Source organism: Pelophylax lessonae, assembly GCF_965119305.1.
Source record: "Pelophylax lessonae genome assembly, chromosome: 7".
In the NCBI taxonomy this organism is placed as follows: Eukaryota; Metazoa; Chordata; class Amphibia; order Anura; family Ranidae; genus Pelophylax; species Pelophylax lessonae.
Genome location: NC_138774.1, coordinates 228,852,234 through 228,872,114, shown reverse-complemented (window position 1 = coordinate 228,872,114; position 19,881 = coordinate 228,852,234). Strand labels below are relative to the sequence as shown.

Here is a 19,881-nt window from a genome sequence, read left to right as displayed (position 1 = left end):
TTGCAGGATCTGCGATACAACCAGCAGCAGTGGCCAAAGGAGCTTGTCAGTCTTTAAAACACTGTATGAAGCGAGTGTCCAAGACATTTCCTTCTCAAGGAGAGTCTGTGGAAGATCTGTCATATCTACCTCGCACTTTATGTTTTGCAGTGGATGCTCTCAAGAACTCCATAAAGGCAAATGTCACAGTTTGCTCTGATGACAGTGCATGTGCGCAGAATCCTTTGTTTAAAGAGCTGGTCTGCGTAATTACCCTGTAAAATGGCAGGCTGGCTTCCCTTTTCAGGGAGAAAGCCTTTTTGGTGATGATCTAGGCAAGTATATCCAAAAGATCTGGGGGGGTAAAAAAAAAAAAAGAAGAGCAAGCGTCCTTCTTTTAAGATCCCCAGCACTCATACTACCAGTGCTTCTAATTCCAGACAGTGGCGACGGCCTCAGCCATCTGGGTTCGGAACCAAGCCTTTAGGGCAGGGTCAGAAAAAGCCCTGGGCCCAGAAATCAGCCAAGTCTTACTCTAAAGGCCCGTACACACGTACGGATCGTCGTCATACAAACGTCGGCGGACGAAAGATCTGCCGATTGTACGCGTGTTAGTATGGTGCCTCCGACAGCTGTCTGCGCACAATCCGCGGACAAGAGTCTTTCTTGCAAACATGAAAATTTTTGTCTGCGGACACCAGAACGGACGATTGTTCGCCTGTCAGTACAGAAATCAGCCGACAGACCGCAGATTTGCAAGACTGGGCATGCTCAGAAAATAAAAAACACAGGGAAAGTTAACCATTACATGACATCACTTCTGCAGTCAGCTGAAGTCTGCGGACAAAATTCTTGTGCTGTCCTTGTGCTGTCTTTGCACTTTTCAACAGACACCGACATCCCGGGGAGAAAAGACGAACGTTTGTATGACGACGATCCGTACGTGTGTACGGGGCTTAAGCCTACTCTGTGAACTCACTTGGGTGGGGGGAAGGCTGCTTCGGTTCTCAAAGGTTTGGGTGGAAACGATCCAAGACAACTGGGTTATCTCCACCATCTCGCAGGGATACAAACTGGAATTTCGGGTGTTCCCGCATCCTCGGTTTGTAAAGTCAAGTATACCGACTGATCCCCTAAAAAGAAGATCTCTCTTTGGACCAGCTGAGGGCCCAAAGAGTGATAACAGGGGTTTCGGAGAACGAAAGGTTCAGGGGTTTTTACTCAAACCTGTTCATAATCCCCAAACCAAGTGGGGATGTGAGACCTATTTAGGATCTCAAAGCTCTAAACCAGTTTGTGAACGTTTGTACTTTCCGTATGGAGTCAATTCATTCAGTCATAGCCTCCCTGCAGGGAGAGGAATTTCTAGCATCCATAGACATCAAGGATGCATATCTTCACGTGCCTATATTCCAGGCTCATCAAAAGTTTCTACGCTTTGCCAGAACAACATTCTGTCTACATGGCCCGGAATGGTTCAGTCTCTGGACTGGTCCAAGTCTCTGGTACCAAATGTACGTAAGAGTCTGAAATCTGGAAAAGGGGAAATATTTTCTTCCAGTAACCTGGAAAGTGGTGACTACAGATGCCAGTCTCTACGGCTGGGGAGCGGTTCTGGAGGAAGCCACTGTCCAGGAGAAAAGTTCTTGGGTAGAGAGAGGTCGACCCATTAACATTCTGCAAATCTGGGCAGTCAGTCGGGCTTTGAAATACTGGATGCTCAGACTTTGGGGTCACCCTGTCAGGGTGCAATCTGACAATGCCACGGCCGTCGCTTATATCAACAATCAAGGAGGCACCGAGTCATTCAGCCCTGAAAGAAGTAGATATCATCCTGTCCTGGGCAGAGAAGTTTGTGCCATGCCTGTTAGCAGTTTTTATTCCAGGAGTAGAGAACTGGCAGGCAGAAGAGGATAATCAGTGCTGCTCTGCGCAAAATCATTACACAGAGAGGATAAGTATGACAAGATTGTTAAAAAGAAGAAATCCAAAGTTTACAATCACTTTAAGGGCTCTGTGCAGGGAAGATCAGCATCTGAACCCAGAGAAGGTGGAGGCTGATAGACTAGAGGTGATATAAGGCATTACAATTACATTTAGAGTAAAAGTTTACTAGTATTGTGCATTGTATTTAAAATTATTAAATCCATGAAAAAAAAGTCTCAGCTTTTAGTACTACTTTAATATAAAAATGTTAATTTTCCCCCCTCCACTCTTTATATAGCTTCATGTTTGATTCCCAGTTAAAACATTCTGTATATCCGACTTCTGGGCATATTTTTTTATATACATACACATCATGATACAACATATAATACTTTCACTGTTTCACAGTAGAAATTATAATTCTATTACAGTAGCGATTATCTACTGTTTTTTTTACTATAAAGGGCTATTTATTTTTTTAACCCCATCATGACAGGCGATAAAAAAAAAAAGCATGCTGCTGCTACTAGTCTTCTGATGCCCATACATGTATTGGATTTTTGGACAAAAATTTTTGCATCTATATTTGCACAAAAATTATTTCTATATCCATTGAATGGACAAGTGTTTGAAAATTCCACCTGCTTTTAACATTACATTTTAAAATGAATATATCTTCTGAGCAAAAACCACATACACTATTTGAAGATTTGTTTGAACGAGAAGTTTTCCATTCTGCTCCTTCAAATTTTCCTCTCACTGTGGTTAACAACGAACACCGAATAGACCCCACTAATGGTTAGAAAAATCGGATGAATGTTTTTAAAAATCTTCTAAAAAAAAATGTAGTTTGTGTATGGCCAGCATAAGTGACAGCAGGCGCAGGGAGCTGGTATCAAGCTACCTGCCTATTAATAAGGGAGTCGGTCATGAATATTTTATACCAATCCGGTCTGAAAATTTGCAAAAAAAAGTGTTTTAGGCCTTTTAAAAATATTGATCTCGGAGTCTAATATGTACCACATCTAAACCTCTAATAATTCATATATCTGTCTAAGAGTGGATTTAATATTCAACTATATAGCTGGATATTTATTTATTTAATTTTTTTAGGTTTTTATCCGATTAATCGAAACAATAATCGGCCAACTAATCGATTATGAAAATAATCGTTAGTTGCAGCCTTAGTCTGGACCTACTCTCTCAAGGTCCAATATTCCACCCTGCTGTACAGTCTCTAAATTTGACAGCTTGGCTATTAAAGCCATAATCTTGAAAGAGCGGGGTGTATCTGGCCCTGCAGTTTATACCCTGATAAATGCTAGGAAATCAGTCTCTAGAAACATTTATTACAGGGTCTGGAAATTCTACATTACCTGGTGTGAAGCCAGGAAAGGATATCCCCGTAAAAATAAAAATCGGGAGAATTCTAGCTTTCCTTCAAGCAGGGGTAGATATGAAATTAGCCTTAAGCACTATTAAAAGGGCAGATTTCAGCCTTATTGGTTTTCTTCCAAGAACCGATCGCTTCCTATTCGTTGGTTCATACCTTCACCCGGGGAATGTTACGTTTGCTTCCACCTGTGAGGCCACCATTATGTCCTTGGTATTTAAATTTGGTGCTGGCAGTTTTACAATAATAACCTTTTGAGCCCATGGGGCAGGTTCCCTGGTTCTTCTGACCAAGAAACTGGTCTTTTTGATTGCGATAACTTTGGCTAGAAGGGTATCGGAACTAGCAACTCTTTCTTGTAAAGAGCCATTCTTGATTTTTGATCAAGATAGGGTGACTCTACGTTCACACCAAGGTTTTTTGCCCAAGGTGGTGTCCGCCCTTCATTTGAATCAGGACATTATACTACCTTCCTTTTTTCCAGATCCTCATTCAGAGGAGGAAACATTATTGCATTCTCTTGATGTAATGTGTGCACTTAAGTTTTACTTGGAGAGATCAGCTCGGATTCGTAAGACTGAGAGCTTGTTTGTGCTGCCAGAAGGGCCCAGGAAGGGGTTGGCAGCATCTAAGTCTACAATTTCTCATTGGATTCACCAGGTTATTACCCAGGTGTATGATTTAGAAGGGAAGGTCCCACCTTTTCCTGTATAGGCACATTCTACCAGAGGAGTAGGTGCCTCTTGGGCACTTCGCCATCAAGCCTCTATGGTTCAGATTTGCAAGGCCATGACCTGGTCGTCGGTGCATACGTTCACTCGTTTCTATGGAGTGGATGTTGGGACCAAGGAGGAATCTGCATTTGGCCACAATGTTCTGCAGGCAGCGGTGTAATCCTTTTTGTGGTCAGATGGCAGAATTCTTTGGTGTCCCCCTCCCCTCAGATGCATTGCTTTGGGACATCCCATATGTTAGGATTTATGGCTCTGTGTCCTGTGATGTACCAAAAGAAAAATTGATTTTTTAATATACACTTACCTGTAAAGTCCATTTCTTGAAGTACATCACAGGACACAGAGGTCCCTCCCCTCTTCTATGGGGCATTTATTGCTTGCTACAAAACTGAGTTACTTCCTGTGTGGGAAGGGTTATATAGTGGGACATCCTTTCTGATTGATGCCAGTGTCCTTCACCTGTAGGTGGCTCTAAAACCCATATGTTATGATTTATGGCTCTGTGTCCCATGATGTACTTCAAGAAATGGATTTTACAGGTATGTACTTAAAAAAAAAAATGTTTCTCCCTTTTTCCTGAAATTCAGCTTGAACATAACTGTTGCCAGATAAAATCAAGAATATTCAACAGCCCATCAGGTGGTGACTCCCATCTTCACTCTTGTACTTGAAGAGCTGCAGTGCCTGATGGTATACTACTGATTCCCTTTCATAACAAAGACACACAGAGGGGGACTAGGCACCCCGACACCCCTGGAAGGATTGTTAAGGCACAGAGCTCTTCAACAGAGTGAAGCTCAGAGTCAAGCCGCACCAGACCGGTAAGTCATACTCATCTTTTGCAGGTTGCGTTTTGTTTTTTTTTTATAGAAAGGACATCTAAAAATATAAATCAGTATAAAGAAACTGATCTAAATATCAGTCTGTGAGAATTTAATGTGAATGATACAACACTTACCAAGGAGCGGAACCTCATGGATTCAATCTCGCCAAAGTCCTTGAAGCAAGCCTTCAGCATCTGGAATAAAAGTGGTCAGTATGAAAGTTAAAGAAGCCAATGCAAACACCTGAACCGTTTAGTTGCACAAGTACCAGCGTCCGCAGGCTTTTCCTTGCTTCAGCACTGCTTCTCCATACAAGTCTATGGACATGCAAAAGCAGCTTGAAGCCGATAAACTAATCTGGGGTATCCAGGAGCTTCTCAATCTGATGGCAGTAGCATGCAGCATGTCCATCAAAGCCTGTCCACACAGGCCTCTAATGCTGGTCAGTTAGTTACATGTAATTCACATGCACTTTTACCTACTGGACTTCACCACAAGGTGGTCCTCTCTCTGCATTCTTCACCTAGACCCTAACCTCCCACAAGCCAAAAGACTGCACTGTCCAGACATTCATGGAAGCAGCACTGAGAGAGCAGAAGCCAGAAGGATTGAAAGTTGTAAACTGCAAAGTGTTGGCAAAAGAGTTTTATCTCTTTTTAAGTGCTAAGTGTGTTAACAGCTTAAGGACCAAGCCTATTTCTGACTCGTGTTGTTAAAAATCAGTATTTTTTGCTAGAAAATTACTTAGAACCCCCAATTATATACATTTTTTTAGCAAAGACTCTGGAGAATAAAATGGCGGTCGCTGCAATATTTTTTGTCATGCGGTATTTGCGCAACTGTCTTTCAAACACAATTTCTTTGAAAAAAATACACTTCACTGAGTTTAAAAAAACAGTAAAGTTGGCCCAATTTTTTTGTATATTGTAAAAGATGATGTCACGCTGAGTAAATAGATACCCAACATGTTACGGTTGAAAATTGTGCACATCGTTGAATGGTGACAAAGTTTTTTAAAGCATCACATATGGAGATTTTTAAGTACCGTAGTTTAACAGTGACCAGTTTAGAGTTACAGAGGTGGTCTTTTTTTAGAATTATTGCTCTCACTCTGGCGATCGCAGCGATACCTCACATGTGTGATTTGAACGCTGTTTACATTTTCGGGCGCGACTTACATATGCATTTTCTTTGGTGCTCGAGCTCACGGGGATGGGAGCACTTTAAACATTTTTTTATTTTATTTTTAACACTTAAAAAAAAAAAAAAAATTCTTATCACTTTTATTGCTATCACAAGGAATGTAAATGCCCCTTGTGACAGTAATAGGCAGAGACAGGTACTCTTTATGGAGGGATCTGGGGTCTATAAGACCCCAAACACCTTCACTGCACATTACAGTATTCAAAAAAGCCAAATTCAGCATTTTTGAATACTGACAGGTTTTTGAAAGTGATGTTGTGACGTCACTTCCGGGTTACTTTATTGAAGAGCTGATCGAAGCCGAATGCAGCTTCCTTCCAGACACTAATCAGCCGGCAGACAGGCAGAGCAGCAGAAGGCAGCGGGAGGGGGCGGGGGGGGCTTGCTGGGATAACGGCCGAGTGGCTTCTGAGCGGCATCGGTTGTTATCTCCAGAAAGCTGACCACCGTCTCTTAAAAAGCAGTACCGGGCTGATGCCTTTAGCCGCAGGCATTATCTCGGTACAACCACTTCTTCAAGCCTACGTACAGGTACGTCAGTTTGCAGGAAGTGGTTAAGCTAATAACTCTGAGGGTTTAATACTACTTTAACTAAACTGTCTCAAACAAAAATCGGTTGTTACATTTGTAAATAAATAGGAGATATGGAATTTAGGGTTAGAATTAAAAAAAAAAAAAAAGGGACACCTACTACATTAGATCTTGAAAAAAGAGGGGATGTAAGTTACTGTTTAATAATATTTGCAAGCCACAGGGAAGAGCAATAGGAAGGGAGGGGCGGGGGAGGAGGCATCGGAACTGACAGGCAGGGAGGGAGGGGGAGAGGGAGAGACAGAACAGAGAGGAGAGACAGTGTGATGACCGAGGTATGTAAACTGACCATGGTATCAGGGCTGAGCAGCCATGATTACCATGGTCAGCAGAGACAAGGGGGACACAGGAACAGGCAGGATCAGCCAGGTATACGAGGGGGGTGCTAATAAGTATTGAGCCTTACCTAGAAAAAATTGAGCTAGGAAGCTGTAAATTACAGGGTGTACTGGCCCATTGGTCAAATATTCAATGGTGCAAAAATCAACTACCTATGATTTTAACTTATCTTTCTTTTTTAGGTCCAAAGTGAACATGGCAGCACCTCCAAAAAAATTCAACGTGGAAGAGCATAGAACCATAATAAAGTTCCTGTTTCTCCAAGGGAAAAGCACGAAGCAGATCCATGATGAAATGTCACAAACTTTGGGTGACAGTGGCCTTTCATATGCAACAGTTAAACGCTGGGTTGTCAATTTTAAAACTGACCATTTCGGTGTTGAAAGTGAGAAACCCAGTGGAAGGCCTGTTTCTGTCTCTGTGCCTGCAAATAAGAAAGCCATCCATGACAATCATGGAGAACCGCCGAATATCAGCCAAAAGTATTGCTACATATCAGGGAATATCACATGAGAGAGTTGGTGCCATTATCCACAACGACTTGGAAATGAGAAAGCTTGCAGCAAAGTGGCAAGTGTCAAAACTTTTGACAACCAAACAAAAGAGGAAACATCTGGGGACATTGGTGGCTGTTTTGGAACATTTTGCAATGAAATAGTCAGATTTCCTGGAAAAACTGGTGATGAGACATGGATCTACGGATCCTGAGACAAAGGAACAGTCTAAGGAATGGAGGCACAGTCGCTCCCCCAGGCCAAAGAAGTTCAGTGTGCAAAGGTCAGTGCAGAAGCAAATGGCAACAGTTTTTTAGGATAAGAAGAGAGTTATGCTGGTGGACTACCTCCGAAAGGGTTCAACCATCAATACAACATATTACTGTGCTTTATTGACGAAGTTCAGGTGTCATCCTTTTGCATGACAACGCCTCGTAACACACTGCAGGTGAAACAATGGCAAAACTGACCACCTTAGGCATTTAAGTGATGCCCCATCCACCTGACCTGGCTTCTTCTGACTATCATCTGTTCCCCAATCCCAAAAAACACCTAAAAGGGACAACGATTTGGCAACTACAGCAGCTAATGAGTGGTTACACCAGCAGTCGGAAGAATTTTAATTGCAGGGACCCAAGAAGCTGCAGTACAGACGTTGCAACTGTTTAGCATGATTTAAAGGAAGAGGCTATAAATTTTTTTTTAGGGTTACAAATGCAATTAACTCTTGATCGCCTATGGGAGCAGCTGGCCACACCGTCGGATTGTTTCTCGCGGGAAATGGTAAATCCAGGAAATACTGGCGAGTGGTGGGAGGGACATCCCCTCCTGCCACTTTGGAAACCGTTCCAGCGGTTCATAAGAAAGTCAGCCGCCGGCTGCAAAAAAGGATACCGGGGTTATGGGTGATCTCTTTAACCATAATCCTGATAAACCACTTGCAAACCCCAATGTATATATGCACTTCACTAATGTCCTAATCCGTCCCGCTTTGCCATTGTATTCTGACATTGGGACTCCTCTGCTGTCAGAATACACAGATCAGTGGCTAAAGCAGATTGGCTGCAAGCCGCTGATTGACAAAGGTTTTCAAGAGTCCCCTCTGACAGTAGTCAACTGTTTGACTTCTGCCAAGCAGAAACAACCATACATGAATCAAAATTCAGCCAGTTCCTACTGAACCGGCCTAAACTTTGATCAATCTATGGCCAGCTTAACTCTTAAATTATTTGAGTCCTTTATTACGAGACATGTATAGCAATGCACAGCCTGAGAGAGGGTTACCAGTAGGTAACGCTTTCCTCCATAAAGGTACAGCAACACCCCAGCAGCCCAGACATCATCTTTGCAAGGCAGCTGAAGACCTCTAGTGTTGTCTGTACCAAATACATCATCACAGGACTCATGGTATGCAATGGTTAATATGCATGGGTACAGGGTTATATTGTGTATAGCATGTTACCTGTTTAGTGCAGGACACAGGCAGGTTCCCGACAAAGATCGTTCTCTTGTTTTTCACCTTTTCTACGGCCTTGATTTGTCTCTTTTTGATGTGCAGTGGCAGCTCCTCATCGTCTGTGCTCTTCTTGCCCTGCTTTGCTTGAGCGTTTCTCGTTTTTTCATCTTCATCTGCATTTGCCAGAGAGCTTTCCCTGCAATAAAAGAGAAACTATCAAGGGTGTGGACGAATTTTAATTTAATTTCATTACATGTTTTTAATGAAGTCTAGAGACGTTATACAACAATAGTTGAATGCAATGATCACTATTGAAGCAGGAAACCGGATGTTGGCCAAGGGCAGAGTCAGAGAGACCAGGAACAATACTACGCAAAGACACAATATGGCCTCATTGGTCATTTCACATATTAATCAATACCTTGTTGGGGGCGACCTAACTGCCATATCATTGTCATCTTGATAAGTATAGAAGTGTGTGGATCTTAGGGCAAGAAATGAAGTAAAGATAAAAAGGAGGTAAAGAAAAGTGCAGGCCAAGGGTTGGAGGGGGTGAAGAAACCCCTCTAAATTCCTGGAACATTCAGGAAATATTTTACCTAGTGTGTGTGTGTTTTAGTGGTTGTTAACCTAATACATGAAATATAAACAAAGCATACCCCTCTATTGTGTGTACTTGTCTTAATCCAGAGCACCAAATGCCATTTCTGACACCAAGAGAAAAAAGGTGACAGGGGAGGGAGCTCCAGCACACAGCCGGTGATTGACAGCCTCAGCTCTGTTCCTGTGTGCGGTGTGAAGGGGGTGTGTCCCTTCCCCCCAATCAGCTCTAAGAGCTCTGCTTTGTGAGTCTGAAAAAATCCTTTTTATCTGTGAGATTTACAAAGATATATGGAACAAATGACTGCAGATAAACAGGTACAATTTATGTAGGAGGATTTTTTTAATTTCTGTGTATCACTGGAGGCCAGTCACTTCATTGGGTATATGTAAGGGTTACAACTACTTTAAATAGTCAATAGAGAGTGAACACAATCCACCGAAAGGTAATAAGTTTACCATGGGTCCCAAACTTTTTGGAAACTTTAGGGCCCTTTGTACACAAGGACGTCCAACTGCAGTAAGACCCTCCCGACATTCTAGTGTGCCTGGGAGGGACAGAGCAGCGCTCAGCCCCACTGCAGGCAGACTCTCAAAGTCTATGGCAGGCTGCGGGCTCAACACTGTACTGCATGGAACAGGCGTTTAGGGCCCTGTATGTTCAGGGACAAAGGTCTGGAATGCAGAAGACATGAGTTCTGGACTTTTGTCCCTTTGTTCCTGCATCGGGCTGAACACTGCACCTGTCCATCCTGAGTGCACCAAACCAGAGAGGGAAACAGTGCCCCATGGGTCCAATAGAGTCTCTCAATATGGTTGCCATTTTTTTGGGGGGGGGGGGGGGGGGGCATTGCATTTTAAACAGGGCAAAAATTTGAATTCTAAACAATAAAAGAGTTTCCAGCAAATATATCATAACCTGTTTGGGGAGGGGCCACAAATATAACCACAATCAGTAACAATCGTGTCCTACTGCAAGCCCACAATGTTTTCCTACCCACACTGAATCCAAAAACACAACAAGCAAGCAAAATGATTATTTTGTATTACACATCATCAGTGGATTTCCAATAATCTGAATGAATAATACCTGTGTGCCAGTTTCTTTTCTGCTATGGTCAACTCCTTCTTCGGCTTTTTCGTTTCTTTCTCCGGGGTCTGATGAGAGGTGGATGTCGTTTTGTTTTCTTTTGGCTCTTCTGTTTCAGGAAGTTTTCTTTTTGTTTTAGTCTGTGGAAGCAATTCAAATGATGCTATCATTTAAAAGCCAGGAACAACCAATCATTCATAAAGGCTTGATAGATTTCATTCTTATTAATGTCTCCCCCTGTCCACATTGAACAAGTGGTGCTCCCACCTTTTTTTTTTGGTGCCCCGACTCTTTGGGATCTATTTCTAAAACATTTGTTGTACAAATTTCAGAAGTATTTGTGCAAGTTGAATGAAATTTGCCTTATTTTTTCTATTGTCAGCTTCATCTAGTGGCCAAAATGAGGTATAGTTTTCTGCAATATCTCAAGGATCAATATTGCATTTTGGTCACTAGATTAAGCAGACAATACAGGCTTAAATCCCTTAGAAAATAGGGGACAATTCAACTTGCACGCACGCTTCTGACATTCATGCAATGAATGTTTTATAAATGGACCCTGTTATGTTCCATGGAATATAAAATCAAAGAAAAAAAAAAACCTATAGGAAGAATTAGACTCCCTTATAGTGGCTGCAAGAGGTATGCCAGTCTGTAGACTTAAAAGGAGAGTTATCCCAGTAAATATCACATGTACTGAGCGGAACGTGTCAGCACAAAATATGGACAACCCTCAAGTGTGCACTTTTAAAAACAAATCCGCAATGGCAGCTTCCATATTTCTGTCCCTTGGGGGTTCCTTTTACATTTTCAATATATAACAAAAAGTAAAATAATCTGCTTTGTGTGATCGGATTCTTTAACTACCTCCCGCCCAATTTATAGGCAAATGACGGTCGGACGGGAGCTTTCTAATCCTGGATGGATGTCATATGATGTCCTCCAGGCACTCAAGCTGCGCAGTAGCTTAATCTGTCACCTGTTGTGTCCGGTGGATACAGCAGATGACAGCTCAATGTACCATGTCGGCCCCGGTACCATGTGATCACTGTTACCAATCACGTGTCAAAATGATCACATGGTACCGACAGGGCCAATCACAGTGCATCTGTACCATGCAAAAACTGTGGCCAATCCCTGCTATCACAATTGCACATAAAGGCAATGAATGTATGCCATTAAAAAAAATGATTTCTTAGAACAGTGAACCACTGCTACAAGCATTTCTAGTGTAAAAAAAAATCGTGATCACTTTCCCAGAGTAGTACAGTGTCACTATGGTAACACCGCACTGATTTTTTCATTTATTTTTACATACTGTCACCAGTCAGTTTCCCTGATGACCACCACACCATATGACGACGCAGTACTGCACTGGTGACCGTATGTAAAAAAAAAATATATATATATATATATATATATATATATATATATATATATATATATATATATATATATATTATTATATATATATATATTTATACATTAATGAAAAAAATGTTATTTTTTTTTTGTTTCCAAAAAATTATGACAAAAAAAATGACATTTTGAAAAAACTCGCCATGCCTCTTATGAATTACCTTTTGAAAAAACTCGCCATGCCTCTTACAAATTACCTTGGACTGTCTACCTTCTTAAAAAAGGGGTCTTTTGGGGGATATTTGTACTGTCCTGGCATTTTAAGGGCCTCAAGAAATGAGATAGGCCGTCAGTACATCAGGATTTATTGATTTTCAGATAAATACCATAGTTTGTAGATTCTATAACTTTCCTACAGACTAAATAATATACACTAATTTGGGTAATTTTTTTTACCGAAGTAATGTAGCAGAATACATTTAGGCCCAAATTTATGAAGGATTATTTATTTGCATACATTTCATAACAGAAATGAAGAAATGTGTTTTTATTTTATTTTTTGGTATTTCTTCGATGTAAAAAAAAAAAGAAAAAAAATGGTGAATAAATACCACCAAATGAAAACTCTGTCTCAGAAAATGGTAAAAATGTAATTTGGGTACATGAAAGTAATTGTCATTTCAAAGTGTAACAGCACTGAAAGCTGAAAATTGGCCTGGGTAGGAAGGGGGTAAAAGTGTCCAGACTAAAGGTGGTTAAAGTAAACCTGTGCTGTACAAACGTAGGGCAAAGCAACAGGTCAAGCCTCATAGTGGTCAGCAGCGCATGCCTTTCCTTTGCTCCCCCAACATAAGCAAAGTGACATACCCAGGGTACCTATAGTTATGTCACTCACCCAACATCCCCCCAACTGACCATGCTGGTGCTTAGTGGTTAGCCGAGTGCTATACGGAGGGTGGGGTGAGACTCAAGTCCTGAGCTTACACAGGACTTCCTTTCTTCACTCTCAGCAGCCAGATGAAATGTTGGTTGGAAAGGAAGGTGAGCATGTGCAGCCTGTGAATCAGCTCTAAAGGGAACCTACTGCTTTAAAACAGACCGAACAAACATAAGGAGAATAAGGACTCCCAAAAAATGTTAGGCTTTTCTCCACAAGCAAGGGATGACAGCAAGTCAAATACTGCTGAGTGCGCTGATCAGATTGTGTGCCACAAACCCAGACATATCTGAAGTAGGTTTCAAAATTCTTTGCCAGTAGAGGACGGCGTGCTGTAAGTGACATTTCAGATAAAATATAGCGGACACGTTTTAGGGGTTTCGGAAGTTCCCCTTCATCAGAGTTTGTGCAGCTCAGTGATGATGTCACTGCTACTTTTACCTGGGTTTGCAAAGGCATTTGGTGTGCACAAAGTGGATTCATATACTCTGTGGTTATTGAGAAAATAATTGCTCCATGAAATGTGTGGTGTCCAGTGATCAGTTTAACCACTTGCTAACTGCGCACAGTACATTTACTGGGGGCGGTCAGCACGAGCAGGCTAAATCATGATTCAGCCTGTTCCGGGTACGGGGCGAGCAGTATGTTGAAACCCGGCCGCCAAAGCGGTTATGAATGAATTTAATTTACAACAGCTGTTTCCTGCAGACAGATGCTATGATTTGCCCACAGCTATCACACGGTACCTGAGCCAATTACAGCACCCTGTATCGTGATTAGCTGTAGATAATCACTGATCACTAGTAATCACAGCTGTCATGAATGTAACAGTTCAAAACATTGCTGTTTCAATTTTTATCATTGTAATAGCAATACAAAAATAATCCCTGATCTACCCCCTAGAGTAGTCCAGCGTTACTATGGTGACACTGAACTACTCTGAGGAGAGCATGTAAAAAATAAAATGTTCAAAAAAAAAATGCAAGAAAATTAATATTATTACTATTTTTTCTAACATACTGTCACCAGTTAGTATCACCACCATATCAGTCATAGGATGACGCTGTACTGCACTGGCAACAGTATGTTAAAACAAAAAGTGCAGGGGTGCCCAACCGCTGGCCCATTGCGCTCTCTGTTGTGGCTTGCCATCTGTTGCTTTAGGATAGCAGGTCGGCAAGCCCAGGTTGCAGGTTCCCAACTTGGCATCCCGAGCATCTGTTTGAATAAGGCCGGTGCTGGAGGAAGCAAGCGGCTGCAGTATAGAGCAGAGCCAATGTTTCCTGTATAGCGCCGACTCCTGTCCCAGGCGACATGATGCACTCCGCCTTGGGCAGCAGCAGCAAGGGATACCCACCAGCAGTACCTGCCAAACCATACCTGCCCTGGGAGACAGCCAGCAGCAGCCGCCAGCCATACCCTCCTCGGGGACAGCAGCAGCCGCCAGCCATACCCTCCTCGGGGACAGCAGCAGCCGCCAGCCATACCCTCCTTGGGGACAGCAGCAGCTGCCAGCCATACCCTCCTTGGGGACAGCAGCAGCTGCCAGCCATACCCTCCTTGGGGACAGCAGCAGCTGCCAGCCCATACCTGCATGGGGGACAGCAGCAGCTGCCAGCCCATACCCTCCTTGGGGACAGCAGCATCTGCCAGCCATACCCGCATGGGGGACAGCAGCAGTCAGCGATACCTGTGGGAATCCTGAGGAAGACGTGAAGATTAAAGTCAGTTTTTACCTGAAATCAAACAGCAATGGCCATATCTGTTCTCTACACTGGTACACTAGCTCCATTGGGCTTCTTTCAAACTGATTAGCAGGTGCAGTGCAGTGTATCTGTGGGTTACCTGCACTGAGTCATAGACTTCTGTTATTACCTTCAGGTTTGGTGTGCTTTCGAAAAGTGCACCAACACTCCTGACTGGAAGAGTTCTGATGTGCTTTCAGAAAGTGCACTATACATGCAGGATATAATAGAATTATTTGGCAAAGTGCAGGTAATCTACAGGAAAGCAACAGGTGCACGGTGCAGGTAAACTGCACAGCATCAATGTGAAAGCAGCCTTAGGCCCCTTTCACATGAACGGTCCAATCGAGTCCGCCTGCCGTTTTTTTAGGCGGACTCAATCAGACCCAACATTTACCTCTATAGAGCAGCAGATGTAAACGGGTGTAAACTTGTGTCCATTTACATTTCCAACAAAATCCGCTGAAAAAACAGAAAGGGATCCGTCCCTTACTGCCTGAGGGCCAATAGAGTGGGCTGTGTCCATGTCCACTCTGCATATGCAGAGCAGACACAGACCTGTCATCCGCGCGCTCTGCTCATTGTTGCCCGCAACCAGTTACATAGTCGCTAAAGTGGCCCTTGCTCTTCAAAACACTGGGCAACCCTGCCATAGTTTATGACAGCTTGTCATAGTGATTTCAGCCCGGGCTCACAAAGGAGCAGTGCGGGAATGGCATGCGATTTGGACAGGATACACATGACACCGCATTCCTGTTCAAATCACATGCGATTCTTTGCTGTGTGATTTGAGGCAATTAATTCTGTATGGGCTCAAATCACACCGCAAAGGTATCGGTACTTGACCGAAAGTATTGGATAAAAAGCCAGTATCAGTGCAACTCTATTTGTAGATGTCATAACATTCACAAAAACCAATTCATATAAACTAATTGGGATTTATTTTTTACCAAAGATATGTAGCAGAATACATTCTGGCCTAAATTTATGAAGAAATATGGTTTTATTGGATATGTTTTATAACAGAAAGAAGAAAATATTGTCTGCTTTTAAAAATGACAGTCTTTTTTTGTTTATATCGCAAAAAATAACAAAAAAAAAAAACATTAGTGATCAAATACCACCAAAAGAAAGCTCTATTTGTGTAAAAAAAATGAATATAAATTTAGTTTGGGTACATTAATTATTATACATTTCATTTGGGGAGTTGCATAACTGAGCAGTTGCCAGTTATAGTACAGTGCTAAATAGCAAAAAATGTCCTGGTCCTGAAGGGGGTAAAACCTCCGGAGCTGATCAGTTTAATGTAAACATTGTGGCAACTCACCAGTACAACGGGAACATATAGCGGCTGTACAGTGGAGACCTTGGTATCGAAGAGGGAGGACAGGGCTGTTGAACTCTGGGTAGATTTCTTGGGGAACAAACTGCCTGCGATTTCTCCAGCAACATAGCTCTCAGCTCCGGGCACCTCTTCCAGGCTTTTCGCCTCAGCACTGCAAGAAGTAGCAATAGCAAAAATGACAATATTTCCCAGATACACAAAATGTTTCAAATACAAAAAGTGACTATATTACAAATAAGTAGCTGCTTTCAGGTATAAGGTGTATAATTCCTGCATCCGCTGATCCCTGTTACAGCCTGGGATGTTCTGACTTCAAAGCTTTGGTGTTTTCTTGCAGCATCAGAGATTGCTACTGGCACGCTATTATGAGCTGCCACAAGTAGGGATCAGCTTGTGTTTGTTCGAACCTCTGTCTGGGTCCAAAACAAGAAGGAAGCGTCATTCTCAGGCCACAGAGATTCCCTTTGCTGCAGATGAGATTACTCAGGGGCGGGGATGCTTGTGACATCATTGACCTAATATTGCCATGTGATCATATTAGATCATGAACATCCCCGCCCCTGAGTAACCTCAGCTGTGGGAAGGGGACCCCTGATTTGCCCATACAATGCAAAGCCACAGCTTTAAAGTGGTTCTAAAGGCTCAAGGTTTTTTACCCTCATGCATTCTATGTGTGCAGCACCCCTAATAGTTACCTGAGCCCCACTGTGATTCAGCGATGTGCATGAGAGCCTCAGTTCTCCCAGGACTCTCCCTCCTCATTGGCTAAAACAGTGTCAATCACAGCGAGTGAGCCAAAGAGGAGAGAGAGGGGGGGCAGGGACGAGCCCCGCCTCTGTGTGTTAATGGACACACAGAGCAGCAACAAGCTGCTTGCTGTGGGTACACTTGGCAGTAGGGAGGGGCCAGGACGCAGGCAGGGAATCCTAGAAAAGAAGGATTGGGGTTGCTCTGCGCAAAACCACTGTACTGCAGGTAAGACCAAACCTTTATTATCACTTCACAAGCCCCCTCCCCACAGCTAATACTTTCCAACCCTACAGCAACATGTACATGCCCCTGTGGAAGCTCCATGGCATTTTGGCTGGAGCTTACACAGAGCTAATTGGCTGTTATGGCACCCAGAATTGCATTATGGGAAGAAGATGAGAGAGTCACGCAATCCTCATACCCAGATGTTCTAGATCAGTGTTTTTCAACCTCTTTTCAATCAAGACACCCTTTAGAATGCACACAATCCTGGGGCACACCAGTCTGAGGGCTCATTCACACAAGGAAGTGCGTCTGAGCGCGGGCGTTTTGTGTATTCCCATGTGTTGCATTTTTTAATAGGCTGCTCTATGATCATGAAACATGCAAAAAAAAGGTGCTGAAATGATTTTTAAATTGCAACCCACCAAAATGCATGGTACTGAGGAACCATGCGTTTTAGTGGGCGCAAATGCACATAAAATTGGTGGATGTGTGGGGGTGCCATTAGAAATTCACGGCCCCCTAGGCATCTGCAAAAGGCAGCGCATGTTTGTGCGGTGTGGGAAAACGCTTGATTTCATACATATTCCCGCACTGTGAAAAAGCACCAAAATGTAGTTTGTAAGGCAGAGCTAAGCAGTCTGTACACTTTAATCCCTCCTCCCCCCCCCAAAACCCCCCCTGCTAGAACAAATCCCTCCATCCCTTGCCTGAAGGGGAGCTGGGGAATTTGTGCAGGGTTATATTACTGCCCCCACCCATGGGACATGAGCAGCCTGGAGAGGAGATAGGGGAAGGTAATGAAGCCCTATACCAGGGGTCTCCAAACTTTCTAAACAAAGGGCCATTGTTTGTCCTTCAGACTTCAGGGGGGCCGAGGGGAGTGGAAATTTTCCTGGCATCAGTGGGAGTAAACATCACATTTGGTATTAGGTGGAGGAATAGTGCCCCATCGTTTGTTTTAGGCCCCTTACACACTTGTGCGACTTCAAAGTTGCATGATTTAACCGAGATTTTGCAGCGACTTTTGGAGCAATTTTGATGCGAGTTTGACTGGACTTATAATGTCTTTTCCTCAAAATGCACCAAAATCCTGCCAAAAGTAGTGCAGGCACTACTTTGCAGTCGGTGCGACTTCAAGTCGCACAGATATGAATGGGGCTCATTGGAAATAATGGAGGACTTGTCATGCGATTTTGCAGTCCCAAATCGCATGACAAGTCGCACAAGTGTAAAAGGGGCCTTATGCCCCATACACACGTGCAGATTATCTGCAGACTTACCTTTTCTATGTAGTGCAAGGGCCTGCCGGATTGCATACAAATTGAAAGTGTTTAGGTTTGACCTCATATTATATGGTTTTGGTAAGTCTGCAGATAATCTGCACGTGTGTATGGGGCCTTAGTGACAATGGGAGAAATGGTACCCTATTGTTGGTATAAAGTGGCAAAATAGTGTCTCTTCTATCAGTGGGGGAATAATGTCCCAAGGGCCAGATAAAGGCAAGCTAAGGGCCACATCTAGCCCCTAGGCCGCAGTTTGAAGACCACTGCCCTATACAGTCAGGTTATGAAAGGGTTACCTTTCATGTGGGACCGCACACCCGCACCTCCTCCTGGCTCTCTCCTCCTCTGCGCTGTTATCTTGTACTCGTGCCGCAAAACTGTGCAAGTCGCCTGACCTGTCGACATCATCGGTTGGCAGGACGTGGGTGGGTGGCTTGCACAGCTTTTAGTTTTGCTGATTACAGCACAGAGGAGCTGCTGTACTCTCTCCTTCCTCTCTGTACACAGATGTTAAAGTAACCCTTTCATGATCTGACTGTAAAGGGCTACATGTCCTTTTGCTGCGGCACCCTGGTTGAAAAATCCTCTCTCTCTCTGCTCCATGCAGCTGGAAAGAGTGGCGGGGGACAGCAATGGAGGGCAAATATATGCAGAAGGGAGAGAAGACATTTTACTTATTTTCTTTCCATCTAATCTGTTAGACCAGCAAAAAAGAAATAAAAAGGGCCCTGAATTGCTCCCTTGTGACTCTTACCCTACATGGAACCCACTGCCTCCCACTATCCATATAATATTTTCTACTCACACTGACTCCGTCTCTTTTTTCGGCTTTTTCACCTTCTTCGGTTTACTTTTCGGTTCTTTCTGCTCTTTGGTCATTTTCTTCAGGCGGTCACACAGCTTCCAGATGTTTTCAATATCGTGTAAAGAAACCTACAAAATACAGAATAATTCAGCAAAGATTCCAGGCATCAAGTCTGCTCAGTCAGTGCACTCCCAATCTAATCCAGCAAATAATGCAACTGTGCTAAAGGAGAAAAATCCCTTTGTATCCTGAGAAATATTAAAACACTGTGACCACCACAAGGACAACCCCAGGACTTCTGCCAGGTTTATTTTGCTGTCTGTGTCTCTATTGGAGCAATTTCCCTTCACTTCCTCTTCGGTCACCAGGACAGGAAGTGAGGAGAATCTCTCCAACAATGACGTGGGCAGTATTACACAGACTTTTATTAGTAAATTGGGTAAATGTTAGATAGTATAGGGGGGGGGATAGTGGGAAGGGAGAAAAGGAAGGAGGAGGGGGAAGGGAGTGCATGAAGAAGAATTGGAAAAGAGGAGGGAGAGAGGATTGAAATAGGAGAGGTAGGGCAAGGGGGAGTACAGTAAACCCCCCTCCATTGCGGGGGTTACGTTTTGGACCCAGCCGCGAAAAGTGAAAATCCGTGAAATAGAAAAACCCTATTAAAATGCATTGTAGGCATGTTTATTTTACTGTCACTGTACGTGTAAAAGCATTTTAAGGTCTTTAAAACACACTTTTAAAACAATAGAAACTCATTTAAACACATAAAAGATACTGAGAGACAGAGCAAGAGCTATGGAAAA

At 43.1% G+C, this 19,881-nt stretch overlaps 1 protein-coding gene across 1 annotated transcript in view; it reads right to left on the bottom strand.

The window, feature by feature from the left end:
* The window catches only part of APEX2 (apurinic/apyrimidinic endodeoxyribonuclease 2), a 226,327-nt gene that overhangs the window by 40,742 nt on the left and 165,704 nt on the right, over positions 1–19,881 (bottom strand). The window contains exons 7-11 of the mRNA XM_082264617.1: positions 19,079–19,206; positions 15,998–16,166; positions 10,630–10,769; positions 8,946–9,135; positions 4,991–5,050 (exon numbers count right to left, since the gene is read on the bottom strand). Of these exons, the coding sequence (XP_082120743.1) occupies positions 4,991–5,050; positions 8,946–9,135; positions 10,630–10,769; positions 15,998–16,166; positions 19,079–19,206 (687 nt within the window). The remainder of the gene's footprint in view (positions 1–4,990; positions 5,051–8,945; positions 9,136–10,629; positions 10,770–15,997; positions 16,167–19,078; positions 19,207–19,881) is intronic.